This window comes from Ranitomeya variabilis, chromosome 4 (genome assembly GCF_051348905.1).
Source record: "Ranitomeya variabilis isolate aRanVar5 chromosome 4, aRanVar5.hap1, whole genome shotgun sequence".
Taxonomy (NCBI): domain Eukaryota; kingdom Metazoa; phylum Chordata; class Amphibia; order Anura; family Dendrobatidae; genus Ranitomeya; species Ranitomeya variabilis.
The window spans coordinates 511,159,850-511,172,683 of record NC_135235.1 but is presented as its reverse complement, the minus strand read 5'-3'; the positions used below and the strand labels follow the sequence as shown (position 1 = coordinate 511,172,683).

Genomic DNA, 12,834 nt, shown 5'->3' with positions numbered 1-12,834 from the left:
CCAACTTCTCCAGTGTGGTTAAACCCCTGACCGATTTGACGAAGAAAGGCGCTGATGTGACGAATTGGTTCTCTGCGGCCGTTTCTGCCTTTCAGGAGCTTAAACGCCGATTTACTTCTGCCCCTGTGTTGCGTCAGCCGGATGTTTCTCTTCCTTTTCAGGTTGAGGTTGACGCTTCTGAGATTGGGGCAGGGGCCGTTTTGTCTCAGAGGAATTCTGATGGTTCCTTGATGAAACCGTGTGCCTTCTTCTCTCGAAAATTTTCGCCTGCGGAACGCAATTATGATGTCGGTAATCGTGAGTTGTTGGCTATGAAGTGGGCATTTGAGGAGTGGCGACATTGGCTTGAGGGGGCTAAACATCGTATTGTGGTCTTGACTGATCATAAGAATCTGATTTACCTCGAGTCTGCCAAACGGCTGAATCCTAGACTGGCCCGATGGTCCCTGTTTTTCTCCCGTTTTGATTTTGTTGTCTCGTATCTTCCGGGTTCTAAGAATGTTAAGGCTGATGCCCTCTCTAGGAGTTTTTTGCCTGATTCCCCTGGGGTCCTTGAGCCGGTCGGCATTCTGAAGGAGGGGGTGATTCTTTCTGCCATCTCCCCTGATTTACGACGGGTTCTTCAGGAATTTCAGGCTGATAAACCTGACCGCTGTCCAGTGGGGAAACTGTTTGTTCCTGATAGATGGACTAGCAAAGTGATTTCTGAGGTTCACTGTTCTGTGTTGGCTGGCCATCCTGGGATTTTTGGTACCAGAGATTTGGTTAGTAGGTCATTTTGGTGGCCTTCTTTGTCACGGGATGTGCGCTCCTTTGTGCAGTCCTGTCGGACTTGTGCGCGGGCCAAACCTTGCTGCTCACGCGCCAGTGGGTTGCTTTTGCCTTTGCCGGTCCCTGAGAGGCCTTGGACGCATATTTCTATGGATTTTATTTCGGATCTTCCGGTTTCCCAGAGGATGTCGGTTATCTGGGTGGTTTGTGACCGGTTTTCTAAGATGGTTCATTTGGTACCTTTGCCTAAGTTGCCTTCCTCTTCTGAGTTGGTTCCGTTGTTTTTTCAGCATGTGGTTCGTTTGCATGGCATTCCAGAGAATATTGTGTCCGATAGAGGTTCCCAGTTTGTTTCCAGGTTTTGGCGGGCCTTTTGTGCTAGGCTGGGCATTGATTTGTCTTTTTCTTCCGCATTTCATCCTCAGACTAATGGCCAAACCGAGCGAGCTAACCAGACTTTGGAAACTTATTTGAGATGCTTTGTGTCTGCCGATCAGGATGATTGGGTGGCTTTCTTGCCATTGGCCGAGTTTGCCCTTAATAATCGGGCTAGTTCTGCTACCTTGGTTTCACCTTTTTTTTGTAATTCTGGGTTTCATCCTCGTTTTTCTTCGGGGCAGGTTGAGCCTTCTGATTGTCCTGGGGTGGACTCTGTGGTTGACAGGTTGCAGCAAATTTGGGCTCATGTTGTGGACAATTTGGTCTTGTCTCAGGAGGAGGCTCAGCGTTTTGCTAACCGTCGGTGGCGTGTGGGTTCCCGGCTTCGGGTTGGGGATTTGGTCTGGTTGTCTTCCCGTCATGTTCCTATGAAGGTTTCTTCCCCTAAGTTCAAGCCTCGGTTTATTGGTCCTTATAGGATTTCTGAGATTATCAATCCAGTGTCTTTTCGTTTGGCCCTTCCTGCCTCTTTTTCCATCCACAATGTTTTTCATAGATCTTTGTTGCGGAAATATGTGGTACCCGTCGTTCCCTCTGTTGATCCTCCTGCCCCGGTGTTGATTGATGGGGAGTTGGAGTATGTTGTTGAGAAGATCTTGGACTCTCGTTTTTCAAGGCGGAGGCTTCAGTATCTTCTCAAGTGGAAGGGTTATGGCCAGGAGGATAATTCTTGGTTTGTTGACTCTGAAGTTCATGCTGACGATTTGGTTCGTGCCTTCCATTTGGCTCATCCTGATCGGCCTGGGGGCTCTGGTGAGGGTTCGGTGACCCCTCCTCAAGGGGGAGGTACTGTTGTGAATTCTGTTCTTGGGCTCCCTCCGGTGGTTATAAGTGGTAGCGCTGCTGTCTGTCCTTCACAGCAGTTATCAGGTGTGTCCACTCTGGACTGGGCTATTTAGTCTGGCCTCACCCTTTAGTCAGTGCCAGTTGTCCATTGTATTCTGGAGGATTCACATCCCTTCATGGTTTCTCCTGCTTCCTGGTCTTTTCACCAAGATAAGTTCTGCTTGTTTTGCAGCCCACATGTTGTGGGCCTCATTGTTCAGTGCATTTCATGTTTTTTCTTGTCCAGCTTAATCTGTGTAAGGATTTATGCAGTCAAGCTGGAATCTCTGGAGAGGCAGATATACCCTCCATATCTTTAGTTAGATGTGGAGTTTTTTGTATTTTCTGTGGTGGATATTTCCTAGTATTTTAATACTGACCGCATAGTCCTCTGTCCTATCTTTCCTATTTAGCTAGATTGGCCTCCTTTGCTAAATCCTGTTTTCAGCCTGTGTATGTTTTTTCCTCTCCTCTCACAGTCAATTTTTGTGGTGGGCTGCCAATCCTTTGGGAATTTTCTCTGAGGCGAGATAGTTTTCCCTTTTCTATCTATAGGGTTAATTAGTCCTCCGGCTGTGTCGAGGTGTCTAGGATCAGTAGGTACATCCCACGGCTACTTCTAGTTGCGGTGTTAAGTTCAGGGTCCGCGGTCAGTATAGATACCACCTTCTCCAGAGTACGTCCAATGCTACTCCTGGGCCACCAGATCATAACACCTCATATACCATGATTAGCAGGGACCTCACAAGAGGATTCCGACAGCCTTAAACCCCAGTCACACATTTTTGCTTCACATACGGGTTCCGTGTTTTTCACAATTAGAACACATACTCATTTTATCCAATGGGTGAATTTAGACTTTCTTATTTTCTTGCAGACTAATAGTCTGATTTCTCTGAGTTTGGCAGTTTTTTCCTGTTAGTATCCAAACTCTCACATGTTTGTGCATGGGTCCATGATACAACGGACATTACACGAATGACATCCTTGACATATTCATGTGCAGTCCAATGAAAATAAACAGTCTTGTGAATGGGGCATTAAAGTGAGATCACAGTGTGGTCATCAGGTATAGATAGCAAGAAGACTGCTTGGCTGCCTATAAGAGGTATGACCAGTAGAAAGAGTTTGTGTTCCCATTGTACAGAACTCTAGTGAGATCACAACTGGAATATTGTGTCAACTTATTAGACTGGATTTCTACTCCAAATGATTTTCTGTATAGCAACCTGCAGCTCCTTGTTCCGTAGACTATATATCAAAGGATTAAATAATGGGGTTATAACAATATACAATAAAGACAAGGATTTATTTATGTTTGATAAGTGTCCACTTGCTGGGACCATGTAGACAATAATTAGTGTACCATAGTATGTGGAGACAATTGTTAAATGAGAGCTGCATGTAGAAAAAGCTTTCTCCCTGCCAGATAGAGAAGAAATCTTCATAATACTGAAGAAGATGTTGATATAGCTGGCTATTATGAAAAGGAATGGCAAAAGGATTATAGGAACTGAAAACACAATGATTTCTGTCTGTACAACATACACGTCAGAACATGACAACTTTAAAAAGGGAGCCAGGTCACAGAAGAAATGGTCAATGACATTAGGACCACAGTACCTAAGTGTGGTTACAAGGATGCCAGGTATTAATGTCACTGCAAAGCCCAAAACCCAAGACCCGATTGTTAATAGAAGACGGAGGCGAAAATCCATAATGGAGAAATAATGCAATGGGTAACAGATGGCCAAATAGCGGTCATATGCCATCACTGTAAGCAGAAAGGACTCTGTAGAAGTTGAACTTCCAAAGAGATAGAACTGTAGAAAGCACTTAAGTACAGACATGGAGATCATTTCCAGCATCACAATGTGTAACATGTTCGGTACTATATTGGATGTGCTGAATACATCACAAAGAGATAAATGACTGAGGAAGAAATACATAGGTGAACGGAGTTTTGGATTTGATATAACCAGGATCATAATTAATATGTTCCCCAACATTATAAAGATATAAATTGCAAGAAATAGGCAGAAAAATGGAATTTTCAGGCCATTTGGGTTCTGGAATCCCAGAAGCTGGAAATACAAGATGGATGACTGGTTCCCTTTTGGCATGACCTGGTGCAAGAAGGAGAACATTAGAAAATGCAGAGTAGGTCCAGGTAGTATTTGTTGCTAAGTAATACTAATAGTCAAACCCCCCAAAGGTCAACTACAATTGAAACCAGAAGTTTACATACACTATATAAAAAGACACATATGCATATTATTCTCAATATCTGACATGAAATCAGAATAAACCTTTCCTGTTTTAGGTCAATTAGGATTATCATAATTATTAATATTTGCCAAATGCAAGAATAATGAGAGAGAGAATGTTTTAAGGCATTTTTATTACTCACTGCAAAGTCAAAAGTTTACATACACTAAGACTACTATGCTTTTAAACAATTCTGGACTGCCCATATGATGATGTCATGTGTTTGGAAGCTTCTGTTTTTTGGCAACATCTGAGTTAATTAGAGACACACCTGTGGATGTATTTTAATGCACACCTGAAACACACTGCTTATTTATGTAGCATCATGGGAAAGTTTAAGGAAATCAGCCAAGATATCTGAAAGAGAATTGTGGACTTGTACAAGTCTGGCTCATCCTTGGGTACAATTTCAAGATACCTGAAGGTGCCTTGTTCATCTGTACAAACAATTATATGCAAGTACAAACAATATGGGAATGTCCAGCCATCATACCGCTCAGGAGGGAAACGGGTTCTTTGTCCCAGAGAGGAACATGCTTTGGTCCGACATGTGCATATCAACCCAAGGACAAAAGCCAAAGACCTTGTGAAGATGATGGGGGAAGCTGGTAAGATTGTGTCAATATCCACAGTGAAACGAGTACTGTATCAACAAGGGCTGAAAGGCAACTCTGCCAAGAATAAGCCATTACTCCAAAACAAACATAAATAAGCCAGACTAATGTTTGCTAATACACACAGGGACAAAGACCTTAATTTTTGGAGATATGTCCTGTGGTCTGATGAAACTAAAATTTTACTTTTTGGGCATAATGGCCATCGTTAAGTTTGGAGGAACAAGAGATAAGCTTGAAGCCTAAGAGCACCATCCCAACTGTGAAACATGGGGATGGCAGCATCATGTTGGGGGGTCATTTTGCTGCAGGAGGGACTGGTGCTCCTCACAAAATAGATGGCATCATGAGAAAAGAAGATTATGTGGCAATACTGAAGCAACATCTCAAGACATCAGCCAGGAAGTTAAAGCTTGAAAGCAAATGGGTCTTCCAAATGGACAATGACCTGAAGCTTACTGTCAAAATGGTAACAAAGTGGCTTAAGGATAACAAAGTCAATGTTTTGGAGTGGCCATCACAAAGCCCTGATATCAGTCCTATTGAAAATTTTTGGGCAAAGCTGAAAACGCAGGTACGAGCAAGGTGACCTACAAACCTGGATTAGTTACACCAGTTTTGTCAGGAGGAATGGGCCCAAGTTCCAACCAACTATTGTGAGAAGCTTGTGGAAGGATATCCCAAACATTTGACCCAAGTCATTCAGTTTAAGGGCAATGGTACCAAATACTAGCGAAATGTATGTAAAACTTTTGACTTTGCCGTAAGTAATAGAAATGCCTTAAAAAACTTCTATCTCATGATTCTGGCATTTGGCAAATATTAATAATTATGGTAATCCTAATGTCAAGATAGGACTGGCGAGTAAACTGGGACCAGGGGCACCTTTCCAGGCCCTAGCACTAGGGGCGCCCTAGCTCACCCTGTTCCCCGGAATACCTCAGATGGCAAAGATGTCGGGGCCTCTGCCCTTGCTATGTCTCCTAGCTGCAGCCCTGTATCTGTTCCCTTCCCCCAACCGAGGAAGAAAGGTGCTACCGTGTACCGCAGTACACCAACCCGACAGACAGGGGAACAAAGACAAGGGTAAAAGAAAATTCCACTCATACAAATATACTCTCACAAATAAAAGAGGTATTCACCAGGGTGTGAAGGACAGGGGAAGAAAATAAGGCAGGTAAGGATGAGGAATTTCCAAACCTACAAACCAAGCAACAGTCACACAATAAACTCCTCCAGCTCTCCAGACACCAGCTCCTCACTTTCCAGATCTATCTAGCAAGTGCTAACTCAGACAAGGATCTGGCCAGAAGGCCTAGCTTTTATAAGAGAGAGGAGTGGCTAACCGAGCTTAGCTGAATACATGGATTTCCAGATGGCTGATTAACCCCTGTCCTGCTGAAAGAAAACAAACACATTTAAAACACCAGAGAAGTGCTTCTTCTCAGCGGCAAAGCAGGAGCCATCAGACGCTGCAATCTTCTGGCACTGCTCTGTCGCGGTAACTGCGTGACACCTAATTGACCTAAAACGGAAAAGGTTTAATCTGATTTCATGTCAGATATTGAGAAAAACAAGCATATGGGTCTTTTTAGATAGTTTTTGTAAACTTCTGGTTTCAACTATACATAGGAAACCACTTGACCTGGGCAGCATTATGGCTCAGTGGTTAGCACTGTTGCTTTGCTGGTGTTCTGGTTCAAATCCCACCATGGGCAACATCTACAAGGAGTTGATATATACTCGCCATGTTTTCATGGGATTCCACCCTCACTCAAAAGACATAGCAGAAAATTTAGATTGTAAGCCCCAATGGGGACAGTGATGATGATGTCTGTAAAGTGATGTGCATTGTGTGTTGTTTCACTGTTAACACTTTTAACAGCAGTCACGAAATATTGTCAAAATTGTGATTTTTGTAGTGACATTCTAACTGCAATCAGGAATTGCCACCTAATGTGTTGCTACTACACATAGATATGAAATTCAGAAGGAAAAGTAAAGATAGTGTAAAGAGATGGGAGCTAGATAGACGACAGATGGACACAAAGGTGATAGATGGACACAAAAAATATATATTTATTTATTTTTTTGTCTGAAAATATATTTCTGAAACCACTCTAAGTACGGTAGCTACAAATTGCCAAATCCTGACAGCGTGAATACTCACCTCCAATGCCAGTGGTCATCATATGCCCACAAGTACAGTTGTGCTCAAAAGTTTACATACCCCAGCAGAATGTTTGCTTTCTTGGCCTTTTTCAGAGAATATGAATGATAACACCAAAACTTTTTCTCCACTCATGGTTAGTGGTTGGGTGAAGCCATTTATTGTCAAACTACTGTGTTTTCTCTTTTTAAATCATAATGACAACCCAAAACATCCAAATGACCCTGATCAAAAGTTCACATACCCCATTTCTTAATACTGTGTATAGCCCCCTCTTACATCAATGACAGCTTGAAGTATTTTGTGGTCGTTGTGTATGAGGTTCTTTATTTTCTCAAATGGTAAAGCTGCCCACTCTTCTTGACAAAAAGCCTCCAGTTCCTGTAAATTCCTGGGCTGTCTAGCATGAACTGCGAGCTTGGGATCTCCCCAGAGTGGCTCAATGATATTGAGGTCAGGAGTCTGAGATGGCCACTCCAGAGCCTTCACTTTGTTTTGCTGTAGCCAATGACAGGCTGACTTGACCTTGTATTTTGGGTCGTTGTCATGTTCGAAAGTCCAAGTACGTTCCATGCGCAGCTTCGGGGTTGATGAGTGCAAATTTGCCTCCAGTATTTGCTGATAACATGCTGCATTCATCTTTCCTTCAACTTTGACCAAGTTTCCTGTGCCTTCGTAGCTCACACATCCACAAAACATCAGCGATCCACCTCCATGCTGTACATTAGGAATGGTGTTCCTTTCATCATAGGCCTTGTTGACCTCTCTCCAAATGTAACGTTTATGGTTGTGGCCAAAAAGTTGAATTTTGTTCTCATTCTCATCACTCCAAATGACCTTGTTCCATAAGTTTTGAGATTTGTCTCTGTGCTGTTTTGCGTATTGTAAGCAAGATACTTTGTGGCATTTGTGCAGTGATGGTTTTCTTCTGGTAACTCGAGTATACAGCCTCTTTTTCTTCAAGTGCCTCCTTATTGTGCATCTTGAAACAGCCACACCGCTAGTTTTCAGTGAGTCCTGTATTTCAGCTGACGTTATTTGTGGGTTTTTCTTTGCATCCTGAACAATTTTCCTTTCAGTTGTAGATGACATTTTTGTTTGTCTGCCTGACCGTTGTCTTGTTTTCACAGAGCCTCTGATTTTCCATTTGTTAATCACACTTTGAACGCTGCTGACTGGCATTATCAATTCCTTAGATATCTATTTGTATCCCTTTCCTGTTTTATACAGTTCAACTACCTTTTCCCTTAGATGCATTGACAATTCTTTGGCTTTCCCCATGACTCACAATACAGAAACGTCAGTGACTGGATGAAAAATGAAAGAGTCTGTCTGGATCTCAGAAATTCACCCAGCTTTTATGCACACACTGATTACAAGCAAACAGTTCACAGGTTAGGATGTTACCTTTAGTAGCCATTCAAACCCATTTTTGTCAACTTCTGTGCATGTTATCAGGCCAAAATCACCAGGGTACCAGGGTGAACTTTTGATCAGGGTCATTTGGATGTTTTTGGGTTGTCATTATGACTTAAAAAATAAATGGCTTCACCCAAACACTAACCATGAGTGGAGAAAAACTTTTGACATTATAATTCATATTGTCTGAAAAAAGGCCAAGAAAGCAAAAATTATGCTGTGGTGTGTAAACTTTTGAGCCCTACTGTATGTGATTTTAACATATACGGTCATATGCCGACTACTTTCTCTACCTGCTTCTCTCAATGTTTATCTTACAGAAGCAGATGAGAGGCTAATCAACACATAATGGCAACTATGCAAATCGCATATTTGCGGAAACATGAAGACCGCTGACAATAGAAGGTAATCCTGACACTGAATATTGTACAATGTCAGGATCTGGCAATCTACAATCACGTAGAATGACTACAGCAATGTATGTTCAGCCCCCCAAAAAACTTTAACTATTAGCTTAACTTTTCATATTTTCTTCTGCTTCTTTACTCTTTATTATGGGGCATATATTAGTATACATAGAACAACTAAAAGTGTTGTGGTGGCTTGAGAAAGTAAATGGCAGAGGAAGCAAGAGAGAAGCCATTTAAATATGTTGCAAAATGTATTAGTTGTCCCAGAAAATCTACTTATCTATCTGTACCTACCTAGCATATAAATAAATTTAGTGTACCATGTAATCATTCATCATTCTACTTACCAAGACTATGATAACCGCATTTACAGTTTGTGTAAGTATTTAGGCTTCTGATCAAACACACTGATGCACATGCAGAAATCATGTTCATTGTCTGATATGTTCGCGGCTGTTTATAAAGTCTCATTGGTTTGCAGCTTGGCAGCTAATAATTCCATAAAGATAAATGCCTTGGGGAATTAAATTATATTTTTAAAAGTACCTCATTACATTGTGCACACCATTAGGATAAATATAACAGAACACATAGAAAAAAAACCTAAACTAATTGCTCATGTGCAAACTTCAACATTTCGTCTTTACATAATTTGACTTGAGATACAGGATTTTCTTTTGTTTTGCACATACTCAAAATATCCTTTATCTGTTGTAAAGGCTCTTAGAGAGTCTATGTGAGTCGCCCGCCAGGGCCGTGGGGCACCCGGTACCGGGTCCGGTGTTCACAGGGGGATGTCACGGTGGCGACCTGGTCCATGGCCCTAGGCGCCCATGTAAAAGGGGAAATTGAATAAAGTTTATGTTCGTGACGCCACCTGTTTTATTCGGTCAGTGGGGGCCGACACTGCTTTAAGGGGTCCTCTGGGGTGATGTTATGGCAGCTAGATGGTATAACTTCCCACAAGTGAAGTATATGCCCGGGGCTCCCGGGGTGTAGATGGAAGATGGTGAATGGCACAGTAAAGAACGAGGACACAGGTTTGCTGTCTCTTTACTATATGGGAGACTGCATTCTATTCTATCAGACTATGGGCAGTGCATTATACTATATGTACTATATGGGACCTGCAGTATACCGTATTGAGAACTATGGCGATTGCATTACACTATATGAAGAACTATGGGGTGCATTATACTATGGGGTGTGCATTGTACTACATAGAGGACTATAAGGTGCATTATACTATATGGAAGAGTATGAGGCACATTACACTATATGTAGGACTATGGGACATACAGTATTATACTATATGGAGGACTATAGGGTGTGCATTATATAACAAGGAGGACTGTGGTGCACACTATAATATATGGAGGACTATAGGGTGCATTATAATATGTGGCGGACTATAGGGTGTATTATACTGTATCGAGCACTATGGGGTGTTTATTATACTGTATGGAGGACTATGGGGGTTTGTTATACTATGTTGTTCACTATGTAGTGCGCATTATACAATATGGAGGACTATGGGGTGTGTATCATACTATATGGAGGACTATGAGGTGTATTATATTAAGCAAGCAAAATGCTGCCTGCTTATGGAGTGATTGGATTGTTTATGCCGAAACAAAGATCACTGTTCTCAGCAGCATTGCTTTCCTCACGGGGAGAGTGATGTTACGCTTGGAAAAGATGAAGGATATCTTTTATCAGGTAATCACCATACACACAACATGTTCACACTCCAGGCCACAAAGGGGAGCTTTTGATCCTATTCCTAGGTGAATCTCCTATATATATTGTGGTTTGGAGGGAAAGTCAGCCAGAAAGTGCCAGGAAGCAGACTGGAGCTGTCTGAGGCAGGAAGAACGTATGAGGAGTCGTGCAGCCACGAGAAAGTGCTGCAGCTCCTGGATAGAGATACAGAAGGAAAGGACATCATTCAGTGAGAGTGAAGGAGAGCGAGGCACAGGTGAGGACACCAGGGGGGGACAGCAGCGAGCAGACAGTCTCCCTGGCAAAGCGCTGATAACCGGTAGGTTATAAGGGACTCTAAGACTTACATCAGAAACCAGAAGGACAGTTGAATTGCAAGTTACCTGTCCGCCACACACACCTGAAGACACAGTAACACATAGAGCCTGGGGCATGATAGTATTCCTGTAAAAAGTCTCGAGTTACCTGTCATACAGGTATTGTCCTATCCTATATGGGGGACAGAGAGAAGAACTGTGAGGACCTTATCTGAAGCCATAGTCAGTAATGGACTACAACACCACTGCACTAGAGGAAGGTTTTAACTCCACCTGGTAAAGGGGACTCTGGATTTGCCTCCAAGCCGGCCGGACCCTGCCTGCCCTGTGATCTGGTGCCCTGGACAGTGGCTGCCTGAAGTCTTCAGTAAACAAGGTAAAGAGACTGCAAAGCGGTGTCCTTGTTCTTTACTGCGCCCTTACCATCTACATACCGGGAGCCCTGGGGATACACTTCACCTGTGGTTAAGTTATACCATCTAGCTGCCATAACATCACCCCAGAGGACCCCTTAAAGCAGCGTCAGTCCCCACTGACCGAACACCACAGGTGGCGTCACGAACATAAACTTTATTTCCTTTAAAGATCTTCCCCTTTTACATGGGCACCCAGGGCCATGGACCGGGTCGCCACCGTGACATCCCCCTGTGAACTCATTACCCGGGTCCGAGTACCCCATGGCCCTGGCAGGGCGACTCACTTGCTAACTCACAGTTCTGCCTTCTCTCAACTTCTGGCTGTATCCAGTACAGATGAGCATTGTTTTAGTCTCTAATACACTTCACCACACATGGTCCAGGATCCTTCATCCATATTATACTGCCACTTGTGTTATGGACCTGGTGGTTAGGAGCACCTGGAATGACCTGATGAGTAAACTAGAAATCGGAAGAAGCTCTGGGAAAGTGGGAACTCTGCTGACCGCAAACACTACTCCTATCACACACACTAGAAATAGCCGTGGAGCGTACCTAACTCTCCCTAGACGCCTCTTCACAGCCTAAGAGCTAACTACCCCTAAAGATAGAAATAGAAGCCTAACCTTGCCTCAGAGAAATTCCCCAAAGGTAAAGGCAGCCCCCCACATATATTGACTGTGAGTTAAGAGGAAAGTCACAAACACAGGAATGAAACAGGTTTTAGCAAAGGAGGCCAGACTTCACTAATTTAGTCAGAGGATAGAAAAGGGATCTATGCGGTCAGCACAAAAGACTACAAAAAGCCACGCAGAGTAAGCAAAAAGACTCCCCACACCGACTCACGGTGTGGAGGTGCCACTCTGCACCCCAGAGCTTCCAGCTAGCAAGGGAATATCATAATAGCAAGCTGGAGTAGAAATAGCAGTACTAAGAAATATATTCAGGGAGCAGTAACAAAAAATGAACTAGCAAAGACTTAGCTTCTGCTGGAGTAGACAGGTCCTCAGAGAAGTCCAAGAGAGATCTGAACCAATACTGAAACAACGACAGCTGGCATCAAGTAACGATCTGAGTGGAGTTAAATAAGGAAGCCAGCAAGCAATAAACGAGAGCAGCTGACAAAGCCAACCTCAGTGACCAGCAGTTCCGCTCAAAGCCACCAGAGGGAGTCCAAGAGCAGAACTAACCAAAGTACCATTCATGACCACAGGAGGGAGTCCGAGAACGGAATTCACAACAGTACCCCCCCCTTGAGGAGGGGTCACCGAACCCTCACCAGGGCCCCCAGGCCGATCAGGACGAGCCAAATGAAAGGCACGAACTAAATCGGCAGCGTGGACATCGGAGGCAACAACCCAGGATTTATCCTCCTGACCATAGCCCTTCCACTTAACCAGGTACTGAAGCTTCCGTCTCGAAATACGAGAATCCAAAATTTTTTCCACCACATACTCCAACTCC

General features: G+C 43.3%; 1 protein-coding gene across 1 annotated transcript; it reads right to left on the bottom strand.

Annotated features, from left to right (window-relative positions):
* Nucleotides 1–3,221: 3,221 nt before the first annotated feature.
* Nucleotides 3,222–4,157, bottom strand: LOC143768102 (olfactory receptor 11A1-like). Its single transcript, XM_077256789.1, has one exon. The coding sequence runs from the start codon at nucleotides 4,155–4,157 to the stop codon at nucleotides 3,222–3,224; it is 936 nt and encodes a 311-aa protein (XP_077112904.1).
* Nucleotides 4,158–12,834: the final 8,677 nt, after the last annotated feature.